At 34.5% G+C, this 16,914-nt stretch overlaps 2 protein-coding genes and 1 pseudogene across 8 annotated transcripts; 2 read left to right on the top strand and 1 right to left on the bottom strand.

Moving 5' to 3' along the window:
* Positions 1–131: 131 nt before the first annotated feature.
* Positions 132–3,017, bottom strand: LOC144843073 (methylmalonic aciduria type A homolog, mitochondrial-like). 6 transcript variants are annotated; one of them, XM_078699754.1, is made up of 6 exons: positions 2,912–3,017; positions 1,921–2,349; positions 1,476–1,598; positions 1,215–1,385; positions 727–962; positions 132–471 (listed from the first exon to the last, which is right to left on the bottom strand). In XM_078699754.1, exons 2-6 carry the CDS (start codon positions 2,210–2,212, stop codon positions 169–171), a joined length of 1,125 nt encoding a protein of 374 aa, XP_078555880.1. In that variant the 5' UTR covers positions 2,213–2,349; positions 2,912–3,017; the 3' UTR covers positions 132–168. The 6 variants fall into 6 exon arrangements, with proteins under 6 accessions (XP_078555880.1, XP_078555879.1, XP_078555884.1 ...); XM_078699753.1 differs by having other exon boundaries at positions 2,855–2,991; XM_078699758.1 differs by lacking the exon at positions 2,912–3,017 and adding an exon at positions 2,855–2,879 and having other exon boundaries at positions 1,921–2,345.
* Positions 3,018–3,067: 50 nt separating this feature from the next.
* Positions 3,068–10,050, top strand: LOC144843673 (arginine--tRNA ligase, cytoplasmic-like). Its single transcript, XM_078700555.1, has 14 exons — positions 3,068–3,163; positions 3,481–3,627; positions 3,728–3,907; positions 4,059–4,148; positions 4,517–4,742; positions 4,884–5,020; positions 5,302–5,539; positions 5,958–6,136; positions 6,574–6,683; positions 6,834–6,939; positions 7,291–7,404; positions 8,145–8,203; positions 8,555–8,802; positions 9,467–10,050. The coding sequence occupies exons 1-14, from the start codon at positions 3,122–3,124 to the stop codon at positions 9,574–9,576; spliced, it is 1,986 nt and encodes a 661-aa protein (XP_078556681.1). The 5' UTR covers positions 3,068–3,121; the 3' UTR covers positions 9,577–10,050.
* Positions 10,051–10,662: 612 nt separating this feature from the next.
* Positions 10,663–13,124, top strand: LOC144842598 (cytochrome P450 2J4-like; annotated as a pseudogene). Its single transcript, XR_013612139.1, has 4 exons — positions 10,663–11,026; positions 11,153–11,768; positions 12,049–12,373; positions 12,678–13,124. The product of XR_013612139.1 is annotated as a cytochrome P450 2J4-like (transcript).
* The last annotated feature ends 3,790 nt before the right edge of the window (positions 13,125–16,914 follow it).

Raw genomic sequence — 16,914 nt, 5'->3', positions numbered from 1 at the left:
TCATTCTAATGTTCTTGAGAAACCCGATGTAATAATCATTAACTGAAATATCATCAGTAATATGAAGTAAACGAGCATGCCACGATGTGTTAGTAATTGCATCTTAACAAAATGACACTACTATTACTACATAAATTTCATAAATATTTAATCATCTTTAATTTACCATCATAATTTGTTTTCCTGAACCCCTAATCTGAATAATTGTAAGAGTCTATCGGCCCCATGGCCTGGAGTAAGGACACCAAGTCCAACCTCACGTTCAATCTCGTTTACAGAATTCGAAACATTCGCATTAGACTTAAATATATCCATTATGTTTTCACGGATGTGATTCCACATCCAGACAGTTTGTTGTCGTTGCCGTTTTCTGATTAGGTCTCCGGATTCGGTCATCACCGATTTAAATTCGCACATTTTATCCCATGCTTCCGGTAAGCCTTCTTTTGTTTTTGATGACAATTTCAAAACCTGCAAAAGAGTAAATAAATAATATTAAATACTATTGTCTAAACATGCAAAGACAACATGATAATATTGTAAGTAATATTTATTGCTTTCCAAGAACAGTACAATATAAAACAGCATATGAATGAAAATAAATTCATAGAATAAGACAAACATTAAACTTGAGAAATTAAACATGAAAGCAGAGGATAACCCTTTAAGCCCAAAGGCTTGTTTCCAGAAGAGGAACAGGGCAACCACACAGAAAACATCTTTTACCTTTGGAATCCAAATTTTAGACCGCTTCCTCAACAACTTCATTGCGCTCGTGTATTCAGCTTTCATTCGTCGAGCAGGAATAAGGAGCTCTCCATCCGATTTGTTGACGAGGATCAAGTCGGCCATTTCCACAATGCCTCGCTTTAACCCCTGCAGCTCATCCCCACCAGCAGGGGGTACAATAAGAACAAACATATCAACCATGTCTGCCACTGCATACTCAGATTGTCCAACGCCTACAAAATTCAAAGCTTTAGATTCAGACAAGTTTATGACAGGACTTTAGTTCCGTGTTTGGCAAGAAAATCAGAAACAGAACAAAAAAATTAGTACAGTAATTCCAAACATTTTTTGGTAAAGTATGCTAGTTTTTTACTGATTTTGATCCTTTTTATTACTGTATATTATGGCCATATTTAGCAGAGCTATCTTATCCACAGAATGCCTCCCAAACTCTCAAATTTCAGCCTCGAACAAAAAGTGTTTACCAATTGTTTCAATGATGATAGTGTCATATCCAGCCCCTTCACACAACACCACCGCATCGTTGGTGTTCCTTGCTACACCTCCTAGCGAGCCGCATGATGGCGACGCACGGATGAAAGCATTAGGATCCCGTGAAAGCTCATGCATTCTAGTTTTGTCACCAAGCAATGATCCTGAAGAATCAAAGGTATAAATTTTAAATTCAATTAGAAATCAGATATTAATATGTTAATGCAACCCGGTTTTGAATACCTCATACCTACCACCTGTTAGTGACGATGACGGGTCTACGGCCAACACCGCCACCTTGTGGTCCTTTGCTGTCAGGTGTTTGCCTAACGCTTCAATTAATGTTGATTTTCCAGTACCTGGAGGTCCAGTCAAACCTGGGAATAGGAAGAAGAAAATGAATACATAATCAATACACTAAACAGTACACAGTACATTAATATCATGTCACAGATTATCTTAAAGCTTTGTCTACACTATCAAACTTTATGTGACAACAAAAAAAATGTTCCCATATATTGACATGATGATGTCATATCACTGACATATTTGGGTATATCACCACCATATTTGGGCACATCACATATTTTGGTCAAACTATTTTGATAGTGGAGACATAGCTTTAAGGTTTATTCAACCAGTGGTTAGCATTGCCATGTTCTAATCCCAGTAGCACAAAGGTGCAGTAGCCCACTGTACCTATTCGGAAAGTGTTTGTTCGGTGTGGATTGTCTCTGACTTTCAATTTAGCCAACACGGCTGTCAGTAGTTCTTGCGCCTGCTTCTTCTTCTTAGAATGTGTGGACTCAACAAGCGTAATTCCTTCAGCCAATCCGTGTCTTTTACCTCCAATTATACAATCGTATATCCGTTGAACTTTACCATCGTTAGACGTGAATGGCCTTGTGATTCCAGCTGCTGCCCAACAGTTTATTTTAGAGCTTTTGAACGTCAATAACTGTCTGCAACAATGGTAATGGCGTTGTAACATTGTGGCATTTATGTTCAATTTTAAAAAGTTCAATATTTTGACTATTGTGTACAATTTTGTGTTAATAATAGGCTACAGAATATCACGGTTTATCTTCTTTTGAATGTTGAACATGATCTTTTCATCTGTAGGCCTACCTACAAAACAAACAAATATTGTATCATTTAATTATTATATTAGTAGCCTATATAATATTAATAGTAAATAGAAAAGTTTACATTAAAATGTAGAAATCGGTTGACTTTAGTTACCAGCTGAAAAGTGTGATGTGCACTGCTGTGCTGCTACTGTAGCCAGGTTCTTTGATTCACCCAATATACTAATTTACTAGGCCTATCTGATGACACAGTAAAGTTTTATTCAGACAAAAAAAAAGCAGTGCACATCACACTTTTCAGCTGGTAACTAAAGTCAACCGATTTCTACATTTTAATGTAAATTTTACATTCGACCTTTGATTAGGATAATACTGTAATAATATACAGTACTTTTTGTAGTTGGCCTACACAGTCACTTCACCTCAAACTCTCCTCATTCATGCTTTACTGCATGTCAGGTTGGCTAGCTAGGGCCAGGCCTAGGCCTAGCTAAAACTATAATGAATGTAAAGAAGACGAAGAAGACTGTGCTACGCCATCCTACCTAACAAAGCTATAATTAATAGTAAAATAATAATAATTATGTTGGTATTTTTATAACTGTATTTTGTTGGTGGTTAATTAAGTCATCCTTCAAAGAAAGATTAGAAATTTGGTATAGCAGGCCAATAGATAGAGGGGGCAGCTGCTATCTGCTGTCATGTTACGCCACCCGGTCGAATGATGGCGCTATTTCATTTTCTGCTTCCACGAAAAAACGTGGATAAAAAATAATACGCCGAAAAACTTCACACGGAAAAAGATACACAGTATGGCAGATATAGAAATATATGCAAAACGCGCATCTGAACAGGTAAATTATTGTATGAATAGACCTAGGCCTAAATTTAGATTTTTTTTAAACTAGAATCAAGCAATTATAGGCCAAACTAAGCTAGGTACCGTATCCGGCCAGCCAGGCCTAGAAAATAGAGAACCCAAAATGACCAAGCAAGGCCTCTACTGACCCGTAGTGGGTAATGCAATACCAGGCCTAGCTAGGAGGTGGGAAATACCCACTTTTGTACCTATTTATGATTTAATGGAACGCCAAATCAAACGAACTTTGTAAACTAAGTTATTTTTTAAAAGTTTAAATTAGTTTTGTAGTAATCAAACTTATCTTTCCAGGAAGCTGAAATCAAGCGATTAAAACTTGAAATTGAGAAGTTGAAAAATGGAGACTTTTCGGTATCTGAAAACAAGGCACCGGAGGAAACTGAAAAACTGCAATTAGAGAACCAAAAACTTAAATATAGGATTGAGCATTTACTTAAGGTTTGTAAACAATGTTAGTAGACAATTTGAATAAAAATAATTATAGACTAACTGTAGATTTGTTTTCTTTCATCAAAAATGTATATCTTTTTTTTTTTAGAGTATTTCTGATGAGCAGGCCAAAAGTAAATCATATATGACCAATTTACAAGAATGTCTTGTTAGAATCTTCTGCACTGCTATCCACAATGCCTACCCTCAGCTCCAGAACCCCCCAGTTGCAATAACTCCAGGCAAAAACGGTGACTATCAGTGTAACAGTGCTATGGCAATGTCTGGGGTAAGGTTTATTTTGTATCTAAATTATTGGCTCTCCTCATACAGTAATAATAACAAGATGCATTAAGCGTTAGTACACACCAGTACTTTTAATCAAAATATTTAACTAATATTTTTAATGAATTAAATTGTTTCTTTAATCTTCCATTCAGATGTTAAAAGCTGTTGGAGTTAAATCTGCACCCAGAGATGTCGCTCAAGAGATTGTGAAGGAAATTCCTACAAATGACATCATTGAGAAGGTAGACATACAATAGTGATACTGTATAGTCTGCACTACCTTATTGAGGATTGAGAGGGGTCAGGATACTTGACTATCATACAGAAGGCCTGGGTCAAATTCTAACTCTTAATCTCTGTCTACACTATCAAACTTTATGTGACAACAAAATGTGATGTGCCCTTACATGGACATGATGATGATGTCATATCACTACCATATTTGGGATTATCACTACCATATTTGAGCACATCACACTTTTTTTGTCAAACTAGTTTGATAGTGTAGACAGAGCCAACCTTATTATTTATGATGAGTGAATTGTGTATTTTTTTTATTACATATGAATGTATATCTTTTGTAACAAGTTAGTGATTTTTTACATTTTAGATGGATATAGCTGGGCCAGGCTTTATTAACATCTACATCAAAAGAAGCTTTGTCGCGCCACTCATCTCAGATATTCTGACTGACGGGGTAAAGCCACCACCGGTGGGCATAAAGAAACGCATCTGTCTTGACATGTCATCCCCTAACATCGCCAAAGAGATGCACGTAGGTCACTTAAGGTCAACTATTATCGGAGAAGGTCTGTCGCGACTTCTAGAATTCGTAGGTGAGTTTTTTAACAAATTAAGCTGTATCAAAAAGAAATTTTCAATATTCTTAAACAAATCATTTATTTTTGTAAAATTATCTCAATTATGTTTTAATATTTGATTATCCAATCAATTACTTTTTTGTTATTGGGTCAAAGGTCACAAAGTGTCAAAGATCAACCATCTTGGAGATTGGGGTACACAGTTTGGTATGTTGATAGCACACCTACAAGACAAGTTTCCGAACTACTTGAATGAGTCTCCACCAGTTAAGGATTTACAGGCGTTTTACAAGGTGCGATCATGTTAAATTTTTAAAAGAACTTTTTATTATTTTATATAAGAAATATGAACAAGAATTTATTATTTAGAATATGTCGGACTTGCTTTTTTTTAGAATGTCATTAATTGTTTTATGATAATTTGTCATTTTCCGATAATTTGCCATTTTCCGATAATTTGCCATTTTTCGATAATTTGCCATTTTCCAATTTGCATCATGACATTAATGCAATTATGTAGAAGATAACAGTGCTTTTAATTTTCAATAAATAATATTTTTAATTTATTTTCTAGGAATCAAAGAAACGATTTGATGAAGATGCCGACTTCAAGAAAAGAGCTTACGAAAGCGTTGTAAAATTACAGTCAAAGGAACCAGATTTTATTAAAGCGTGGACTATGATATGCGACATATCAAAGCATGAGTTCAACAAGATATATGCTCGACTCAGCGTGAAAAATTTAGTACCCCGTGGGGAATCGTTTTATCAAGAACGAATGCAATCTGTTGTGGCAGAATTGGAAGAAAAAGGTATGTAATCTAAAATCTATATTATAATAATACTAACCCAACTCTTCCTAAACTGGTAAACTCACACCGTTCGATCAATTGGAAAGGCCGAATGCTGCATTGTGTAATTCTCTGTCATTTATCATAAATTTATTCATAAATAAGTTTTTGCTTGTCTACACTATCAAACTCTATGTGACAAAAGATGTCATATCACTACCATATTGAAGCATGTCACTACCATATATGGGCACATCACACTTTTTTTTGTCAAACTTGTTTGATAGTGTAGACAGGGCTTTAGATGGTAAACTGTGGTTTATACAGGAAGGACCAATTTTGGAATGGTGTTTACAGTATATGTGTAATATGTACAGTTTATTTGACATCATTTTGAATTTATGTAAATTTACTAAACACCACCTGTATGTTAAATTAGGTATGCTTGAAGAGGATGAAGGAAGAAAGGTGATGTTTGCACCTGGTGCCCCTATCCCGCTTACGATTGTTAAATCCGACGGCGGTTTTACATATGACACGTCAGATATGGCAACCATAAAACATCGGCTGTTTGAGGAATTGGGTGAATGGCTGATTTATGTAGTAGACGCTGGCCAGGTAGGTTTCAAATATAGTTTTAAAATACTTACATAAAACCTGTTTTTTATATTTTATTTTCTAAAAAAAATAAAATTGTGTTGTGAATTTTTTTTGGAAAATATTTGCATAAAACCTGTTTTTATATTTTCTTTAAAAAAAATTGAATTTTTATTTATTTTTTTTTAAAATTATTAACCAGTCAGTTTATTGCTGGTACAGTATTCAAATACTGTTTATTGCTTTAATATACTATGGAAGGCATATCAGTTTTTTTTAATTAATAATTAACCAGTCAGTGCATTTTTATACATATTCAATTTATTATTCAATTTCCTAAAAATAAAATTATAAAATAAGGAAAGAAATATAAACACAAAATAATGTTCCTATTATAATTGAAATTTTTGTTTAAATAGAAGGAAACTTGGTTAAACAAATTATTTTATTAATTACAGGGTGTTCACTTTGATTGTCTTTTTGCTTGTGCAAAAAAAGCTGGATATTATGATGCGAGAAATACGCGAGCTGAGCATGTCGCATTTGGAGTTGTGCTCGGAGAGGACAAGTAAGTGACTCAACAAGTGAAACATTCTTATAAATCATTACAAAAATGTGTACCGTAACTTGCTGTATGTTGTTCACTATTTAACTGATTAATTATTATTACAATGTTATATTTGAAGTTTGAATGTATTATCAAAATTGACATTTTCAGAAAAAAATTTAAAACTCGTTCAGGAGATACCGTACGACTGGCAGACTTGCTTGATGAAGGAATTAAACGATCACGAGAAAAACTTGTTGAAAGAGGACGCGACAAGGTAATTTTTGCATTATACATTTATTGAGGCAATCATTGAAATTTGTACATTTCTTCTTTTTACCATTAAGCATCTGAATGTTATGCATTACATTTACAGGCATCTTGTAATTGTTTAGACAACTAGGAAAGATACCTGCATCCCCACAACCTGTCTTTTTGATCACTCCATATATGCAAACTACGGTACAAACTCTATCTCTCTCATATTATAGATTGACCATGATCAGTCATTTATGGTCCAACGTGTAGAGTGGGACTGTTCACATGCTATTTACATCATATTGTCTAATTAAGGGTAGGAGTTATTTTGCATTATCTGTTATTATAGCATTTATATTTTCTTGTTTAGGTGTTGACTGCTGAAGAAATGAAAGCAGCCGAGGAAGCCATAGCGTATGGATGCATCAAGTACGCTGACCTCTCGCATAATCGAGTCAATGATTATGTGTTTTCATTTGATAAGGTAACGTTTACAATCATTGCTGTATCTCTCCATGGGGTGGAGTTGTGGCTCGGTGGTTATGATGCTTGGCTACCAATCTGGGTTGAAGTTCTGTCAGGATTTTTTCATTTTACAACTCCACTCCCAAAGACCATCTTGTTTGTGAACAGGACCTTTAAGAAGGATAGTGAATGAATTCGTTTATGGTTATCCTTGGCAATTTGCCTAAATGTATAAACAAAATATATAATATATAACTTTATTCACAATCTCAGATAATACAAAGTACATGCAAAATTAATTGAAGTTGTGAATGGGGTTAAGCTGTAAGCTAATGCTTTAGACGCAAAGCCCCTTAAAACGAAAAAAATTTGAAATAGATAAATAATTAAATAAATAAATAAAAACAGTATAATGTACCATATTAAAATAGTATATTATTAGTAATCGTGGTAAAATTCTTATACTACAGATACTGCAGTAACTGTTTTTATTTCTACAATAATGTATGATTTTAGTTTATGGGGCATTTACTGCAATAAACAGTGTATATGATTACCAACAAAAAATTCAAAATAATAATTATATAAACAGCCTATGAAGCATGCAATGAGTCTACTAGTTATCAGCCACTAACCAGTCATTGAATGACCTAATATGACCTCAGTGCATAGTGCCAATGAAGTATGATCACCTAATTGTCATTTTTAATATTTTATATATTAATTTCATTTGTTTGTTTTATTTTTTATCTATTACAGATGTTAGATGATAAAGGAAACACAGCTGTATATTTGCTTTACGCATACACAAGGATAAAGTACGTTCTATGTGTTTATTAAGCTCTGTCTACACCATCAAACTAGTTTGACAAAAAAAGTGTGATGTGCCCAAATATGGTAGTGATGTGCTCAAATATGGTAGAGATATGACATCATCATGATCCATCATCCATATATGGGCACATCACATTGTGTTGTTATATAAAGTTTGATAGTGTAGACAGAGCTTTATAGTTTAAAATTAATTTGAAAACCAGACAATGGTCCAACAATAGTGTTTTTGTTTTACTGTGCAAATATCTGACCTTTTAACTTAGGTCCCTGACATAAATTACTTCAATTGGTACGTAAACCTCCTCAGCACTGTTATTTTATAACTTTGTTTTCAGATCTATAGCTAGGCTAGCCAATGTCAGTGTAAAGGTGCTAAAGACTGCAGCTAAGACCACTCCTGTTGTGCTAGAGCATGAGAAGGAATGGAAGTTGGCAAAATGCCTAGCTAGATTCCCAGAAGTAATTTCCAAAATCTTAGATGACTTGTTTTTACACTCCCTTTGTGATTTCTTGTACGAGATTGCTACAACTTTCACAGAATTCTATGATAACTGTTATTGTGTCGAGAAAGATCGCCAAACTGGTAAGTAAATAGTAATATTTACATATATAAATCCAAAGGCAAATTACTGAAAAAAAATGACAATGTTGTGGGTATCAGTAGCTGGATCTCAATGGAGATAAAAATAATATAAGCACTGAAAAAATGACAATGCTGTGGGTCTCCATTGCTTGATCTCAATGGAGATACAAAATAAAATAAGCACTGAAAAAATGACAATGCTGTGGGTATCAGTGGCTGGATCTCAATGGAGATACAAAATAAATAAGCAAAAAGCTAAATCAAAATGATAAAGTAAAATAGCCAGAATAATTTGCAGAGCTTTAGCCCTTCATCAGTTTAAATGTTACATAAATATATTTATTTCGGTATCAATAAAAATGGATCACAATCAATCAAACAAAAATGTGCAGTGGAACACTTTGTGTCCCTTGAACAGGGGTTGGCAATATATTGCCCCTCATTTGTTTCATGGAAAAGTGTCCCCTTATGGGAGGTTCAATTTTTTTCTGTATGTAGTAAGTACCTTAAAACAAAATATTTTACTTTTTACCTCGTGCAAACCATGTGCAGAGATAATTATTTATACCTATAACAATACTGGTACTTTGTTGCTCTAGGTCAAGGGTCAATAGGTTACAGGTTGCACTCTTCTTGCCAGTCACTTTTTCAAACTTTTTTGCAGGTAAAATTATCAAGATCAACACAAGTCGATTACTACTCTGTGAGGCGACAGCCGCTGTAATGGCAAAAGGATTTGATATTCTTTCAATCCAACCAGTTCATAAAATGTAAAAGAAAAATAAATAGAAAAATTGATAACCTTAACTAAAATCAGTCACACACAAATTTATTATAGTGTTTTAAGGTTTTTTTCATTTCAACATGAAAGAGAAAAAAATAGAAAAATAATAATCTATCAGACATGACTAATAATAGCCTTATTTTATTTCAACCAGTTCAACCAAGATATAATACGCAAAAATTATTTATAGAGATTGTTTATTATTTCCTAAAATCTGTTTCATAAAATATTATTGTATAGGTGGGATTACTAATACTATGGTATTTCTATACACATTTTTGTATAGATATCTATTGTTATGGGATTACTATGGGATATCTACACTTTTTTTTTAATCTTTAGCAAATAACTTTTTTGCGATAGTAAGTACTGTAAATACAGTACAGTCGTAGATCACAGATAACTTAAACTTATAATAACTTATGTATGCACTGAATTGTGTGTAATGCCAATAAAATAAATGCCTCTTATCAGTAGCATAGAGATGTTTTTTTTTCTTCAAAGTTCATATAAACTCAAAGTAACTAATTTACTTAAGCTTGGTTCCCACTAGGACGCAACACAAGGACGTAAACGCAACGCTAGCGTGTTGACCAATGACAAACGACAGTTAAAATAATCCATCGCGTGTGATTGGTCAACTCACTTACGTTGCGTTACGTCCTTGTGTTGCGTCTCTAGTGGGAACCAAGCATTAGTTACAAACTAATTATTTATAGGCGTTCTGTATACCAATAACATGTTCATGATTATCTTTGAAAAACGAATGTATCCAATTCGTTATCAATTTATTTTTATTTATTTAAAGTGAGTTGTTTTATTACATAAAGCACTATATAGTATGATTGTAACTCCTTAAAAGAGATTGGCTACTGTCGGAAAACTAAATTTTAATTTAATTGTCATAAAAGTTTAGGTTACGATATTTAAAATTGACCTGAAAGGGATATAGTTGGATTTAAGAGATTTGTAGCATCTAGGTCAACGCATTCAGGACGTTTAATCCGGGAAGGTCATTGTGCAGTTGTATTGAAAACGACAGTCGTGACTAAAGCCTAGTTGTGAAAACAACAAAAATGGTGTTATTGCAAACAGTGTCAGCCTTAGTTAATATACAAACTGCTGTGTTAGTTCTTGCTATATGTGTCTTAACATTCTGGTTGCTGAAGTCGAGTGGAAAGTCTGGCAAACTACCACCAGGTCCTACTCCATGGCCTATTGTTGGTTCACTTTTACAACTGGAAAAAGAGTCGTATTTGACGATTGAGAAATGGAGGAAGAAGTATGGAGGTGTTTTATCTGTGAATCTTGGGTGGACAAGGCCTAGCTCTGTGTTTTTAACGAGTATTGACGCCGTGAAATGCTTACTGAAAGAACAAGGAGATAAGGTTTCCGACAGACAGACGGTACCGATTATAAAATTAAGTTTTGGTATTAAAGGTAGGCCTAACAACCTTTTCGATTACATGTGTTTATAAGCTCATCACTCAATTTATTATATAATCGGTAGTTTTAAGTCTGCGATAATCTGTAAGGTAAAACGCCTTTCTGTATAATTATTTTCAGGTAGCATTGTTTTTGATAATGGTAAACCTTGGAGCGACCGACGACGTTGGTTGGTGCTCTTCGAAATATGTCTCTTGAAAACAGCAGCTTGGAGAAAAGAATCAACCTCGAGGCAGACTATCTATGCCAGGAGATGGACACCTACGACGACTCCTTTAATCCACTGAACAGCGTACACAACTCTGTTTCTAACGTAGTTTGTACTGTCTGTTTCGGCGATAGATTCGAATATCGTGACCCTAAGTTTATGAAACTTATTGAATCAATTCGATATCTCTTCAAAAACACCACCCTTACCAACCCTGTCAACATTATCCCAGCTTTATATCACACACCCATGTTTACAGATTTTCGTAACGCAGTCCAGGAACTCAAAACCTTCATTGACGATATGGTGCAACAGCATCAGGAGACGTATGATCCTGCGCATGTCAGAGATCTGATTGACGCGTACATCGTTGAAGCCAACAAGAAAGAAGTAGATCTGGATGTTTTTAGAATGGACTTGTTATGGCGGTCCGTTATTGATCTGTTCATAGCTGGAACTGAAACCACTGCTTGTACTATCATGTGGATTATAATCTACTTGGTGAATTTTCCTGATGTTCAGAAAAAGGTATTAGAGACACTTAAGTATACTCTTAATCCAGTAAAGTATTAGTAAGTACAGTGAAACACAACTGATTATTATCTCCTGAAACGGACATCACCTTTTTGATTTCTGTTTGTTAAAATGTTTGATTTTGGTTTAAAAAATATCTCTACTATTGTGTATTTTCTATGAATGATGTAATTGTGAATGTTTTACCATATTTTCTGTCGAGGAAAACAATTTTTCCATGTATATATGTTATATATGGAACAAATAAAGATTTGATTTTATTTTGATTTGATAGGTGCAGCAAGAGATAGACGAGGTCTTGGGTCAGGAAAAGAAGCCAACATGGAACAGTCGGCATTCGTTGCCTTATCTAGAGGCAACAATATTTGAGGTACAACGTCTAAGTAATGCTGGTCCACTGTTTGGAAGATTATGCGCAGAGGATGTAAAATTAAACGGATACACAATTCCCGCAGGAACTTCCATAATAACGAGCGTATGGAGCGTCCATCGTAACCCTGACAACTGGGAAGAACCATCAGAATTTAGGCCTGAACGGTTTTTGTCAGATGATCTAAGTAGCATAAAGAGAAAAGAGGCGTTCATGCCGTATGGCGCAGGTATGCATACCAATTATGTGCTATTATTATTATACTAATAGCTTGGTTTCCACTAGTATTGTAAGTTGACCAATGGCAAGCGGCAGTTCGGATAATCCATCGCTTGTGATTGGTTGCGCGTACGTCTGTCCTTGCGTTGCGTTCAAGTGGGAACTAGATTGTTACGGTACTATGTAATATAACTACGAACGAGGGGAACTACGCCCTATCCTCGGGAGTTAGGCCTACGCTTGATCTAAGGAAGGGACACTTTGTAATGGTCCTGTAATTGGATTCTAAAACACTATATGCATTTAACTTTCAGGAAGAAGAATTTGTGCTGGTGAGCTTATGGCAAGAATGGAACTATTTCTTTTCACGGCAAACCTCGTGCAGCGGTTTACCTTTAAGATACCTGATGGGCAGCCTATACCGTCTGTAAACGACTGCATTCCTGGTCTCACACGCTCTCCTAAGCCGTACGAAATTGTTGCTATCAAACGATAAGGAGCAGTCTCAATTCAATTCATGATACAAGTGTGATACAAGTGTGATCATTGACTTTTCTCGCTGACAATTTAGTAAAACATGTGCGATAAGATTATTAATTTGTGTATAAAGCATTTATTTGTTGATTCACGTTTCCTGTTTGTGTGTTTGTGTAAAATATCTTAGAAAGATTTTAATGATATATTATTTTCTAAATAGCACCGGTCTAGAAAATATGAAGATCTTGGTCCACGAAATAACTGATTTGTTTCCGAATGCTATTAAAATTCAATAAAAGTTGCACCTTGTAGATTTGCTGGAGGACCTGGTGAAGGTAGCTCCTTAAGAATGCTGAGTCATATAAAATTAACGAATAAAATTCACTAAAAATAAATTGACCGTTACTGCAAGACTGTAATTTTCAAGTGAAACGTTTATTTTAAGTCGACGATTGATTGTGATATAATAAAATGGAATAGTCCCACGCGCCTCAGTCAAGAGAGGGCGTTTTGAAAAAGATGAACTTAATCAAAGATAGTGTAGTCATAGTCAATAGAAATTGACTATGGTGTAGTGTAGTGCAGATTGGTGTTTCTAAAGACCATGCAGTGAGAAGACCACGCGCGCAAAGTCAATGAATACTCTACGAATGGGTAGTGTGCACAAAATACAACTCAAAATCGTACAAATTCAATAACACCGTACATCTACTTACACAATCTATAAACACATTTCATTCATTTTTAGTGTTTCGATTTTCAAAAACAAAGCATGATTTTAACTATAACATTGTTTACGCGTTTTCGTCACTTAAGTTAATACTGAAGTTGTCGTATTATGTTTTATTATTAAGGATAAAACTGTTATTTTATACTCGACTACGGTAATTTTACTGAATAGATTTTATTGTGGATCGTTATCGTGAGCTTGTTTTAAGTATACTTTATATTCCCTAATATTATCAATATTCTTAAAATATCATTTTTGTATTAATATCTTTTGAAAATTTATAATTAAATTGATCATGATTTAAATAATACTGTATAGGGCCTAAATTATTTTAAACATGGAATTGTAAAAAATATAAATACACTTGATCTTTTGTGTTTTATTTTGTATGGTAAATCACTAAATAATAAAATGTTTCAACTAAATAAGTCTGAATATACCGCCACATAGGGGTCATAAACATAGATTGAAAAATAATACTGCTCGATTGAATTGTCGTAGTCATTCATTGTAAAACGTGAAGTTTTGACTACTTATTGCTTCTATTAGTATGCTCAAAATACTCCGAATAAATAAGTACTCAACGGAAAAACTGTAATTACTAATATGACAATTGCCTTGATCGAAGTTATAAGTCTTTTCCCATGGCCTAAAAAATGTTTGGCGCTCTTTAATATTTTCAGTTCAACAATCAGCGCGGCCCTCTGCCACGCGGCCCACGTGGTCTCTATTGTTTATCATAAACTTTGATGATACAGCCGCTTTAATTAAAAATATAACAATTCAAATTGAAATCTAATTAATCTAAACTTTAATCTATTCCAATATATCATTATCCATTATTATATCTTATTTAAAGCTTTATTTAATATAGATTTTAAAAAAATCAACGTTTGTTTGGCAATTAATTTAGTTTTGATAAGTTTTCCCATGGCCTAAAAAAGGAGTTCGTGTTTGGCGCTCTTTAATATTTTATAAATTCATTTGACGTTTTGATTTAGTTTCGATTGCTTTCATTCAGTGCCTTCAGTATCTTGATAATTTGCCTTTATTTTCCTACATACCGACAACATCCATCATGCCTATTGGTGACCGGCTATGGAAAAGAATGGAAGAGTAAGGAAACAGTTTACTATAATAAGTTATTCAGACTTCTATCTAACAAAACTAGGCCTAGTGTAATGAAACCCCCTTATATAATAATGGGTCGACCCTAAGTGTGACCCGAGGTCACGTGCGTTACTGACCGGTGCCGTAGCGGGTTCTTTGAACGAATGACATTAGACGGAACGAACGCACGTTCCCCTGGTGTTAGATACTGTACACTAGCCTTATAGCCAGCAGGGTTTCCTGTGTAAGGTTCCCGGCCTAGACTGGGCGGTATATAAGCCAGTTCTACGGTAATATTGGTGGAACAACAAGTATACACTGATTGACTATTGTACCAGTTTCTAAAGTGGCATATGTCCAAATGATACGTGATAAGTCTCCTGGGTTGCAGCTCCAAGAGTAAGACCCATATTTTTATACTCGCATGTAGACAACACAGTAGAGTAGTAGTTTTCTTCTGGTCGATCGATACTGGAGTAGGCTAGGAGTAGTACTAAAAAGTAAAGTGTTTCCTTACTCTTCCATTCTCTTCCATAAACGATCACCAATAGGCATGATTGTTGTCGGTAGGTATCGGCAAATAAAAGTAAATTAAAGGTAAGAACGAATGTGTTGCGTAGGCTAAATCAAAACTTCAAATGAATAAAATATTAAAGAGCACCAAACACGAACTCCTTTTTTTAGGCCGTGGTAAAACTTATGAAAACTAATTTAATTGCCGATAAACATTGGCTTAGTTTTTTTTATTTATAATAAATAAAGCTTTAAATTGTACATGTAACATTGATTTTGAACGTTGTTAAATGTTAACATGTTTTCAAAATAATAGTTAAATTATTATTATTAGTGATATTCATAAATTTATTTGTACATGACCTTGAAATCATTAATTCTATTATTATAAAAAGTGAGAAACAATGCACTACTTAAGTAGCTCGCGGCGATCGACCTCTCGTGGACAGTCTTACTGTAGTTTTGTAGGCCTAGCTGGTAAACATCGGTAACATACGAACATCGTACGCTAGCTATATACCTAGCCTGATGTTGTATATTTGCTGCATTAATTGTCTTTCTATTTTTGCCAGACTCCGTTGATACAAATTGGGGAAAACCCGGTATTTTCGCTGAAAAGTTAGGAGTCTTCCATTTGTTTTGGCCTCACGATCGATCGAAAAGTGGGCGAATTACAGAAGAAAAACAAAAATATCAATCCGCGTGCAATGCATTTTGGGATTTATAGCGGGCCGCTATAATTATTAGATTTCGACTTATTTTTCACATTTTTGACCGTTTCAAGACGAAAAAAGTTATCGCAATAGGACCATATAGTATTATTTTTACATTAAATATAGTTTGTGATCTTAAATTAGATCTAAAAAACGTAGGGAAGGTGTCTTTAAATTTAATTATCGCTATTTGAAACCTTTAACTTTTTCAACATAAGCCTATAATTTTAAACTGAATTTTTAATTGTTCTACTTTTCTTATAGGAACGAAAACCGATTTTGATTTTGCTGATTGCAATTGGAAGAGGGTAATGTTACATAGATGAATATGTTTGTATCAACCATTGGTTACAGGCCAGGACTACTTAACCTAAACACTTTGTTATTCTGCCCTCTGTATGTAAAATTGTTTTTTTTAAGTTTGATAGGCTTTTGTCCAGATGTCATTTGTTACATTGAGAATCTGAAACAAGTCCTGTGTTAGTTTGTAAGGTTAGTGGACAACAGATTGTGATTTCTCGTGTAAAAGATGAAGCATTAAAAAAACATGAAGCTAAGAAAAGAAAGCTTCTTCATCAAGAGATTGATGATCTGAATAATAAAAGCATTTATGAAGAGTTGAATCAGTTGGTAATTTCAGACAGCAACAGATATTGGACGCTCTTATGAAGAACATTTACGAGAATTTGATTAGATCAGAAAGGAAGCCAGACATTAGAAGATTGGTATGTACATCATTTAATTTGATTCTCCTAAAACTCATTTAACCCAGGGGGGGGGGGGGGTGTGTCACTTGCATACCAACGGAGGGAGGTGCAGCAGAGCCACTTCGAGACATGTTACTGAAAAATACTGGACTTGAACTACAGATGACAGAAAAAAGGCCATGCCATAGAGGGCGCAATATTTGTACTTGTTCCGGCAAAGGGGAACTGTTTGCGGGGTTGGCAATAACATTGGTGGCTATAGATTTCATTGATTCAAAGGTAGGATCCTTAGGCATGGGCT

The sequence above is a fragment of the Antedon bifida genome, chromosome 5, assembly GCF_963402885.1.
Source record: "Antedon bifida chromosome 5, ecAntBifi1.1, whole genome shotgun sequence".
Classification (NCBI taxonomy): Eukaryota; Metazoa; Echinodermata; class Crinoidea; order Comatulida; family Antedonidae; genus Antedon; species Antedon bifida.
Note: the sequence above shows the minus strand (reverse complement) of the source record. Positions and strands in the feature narration are given on the sequence as shown.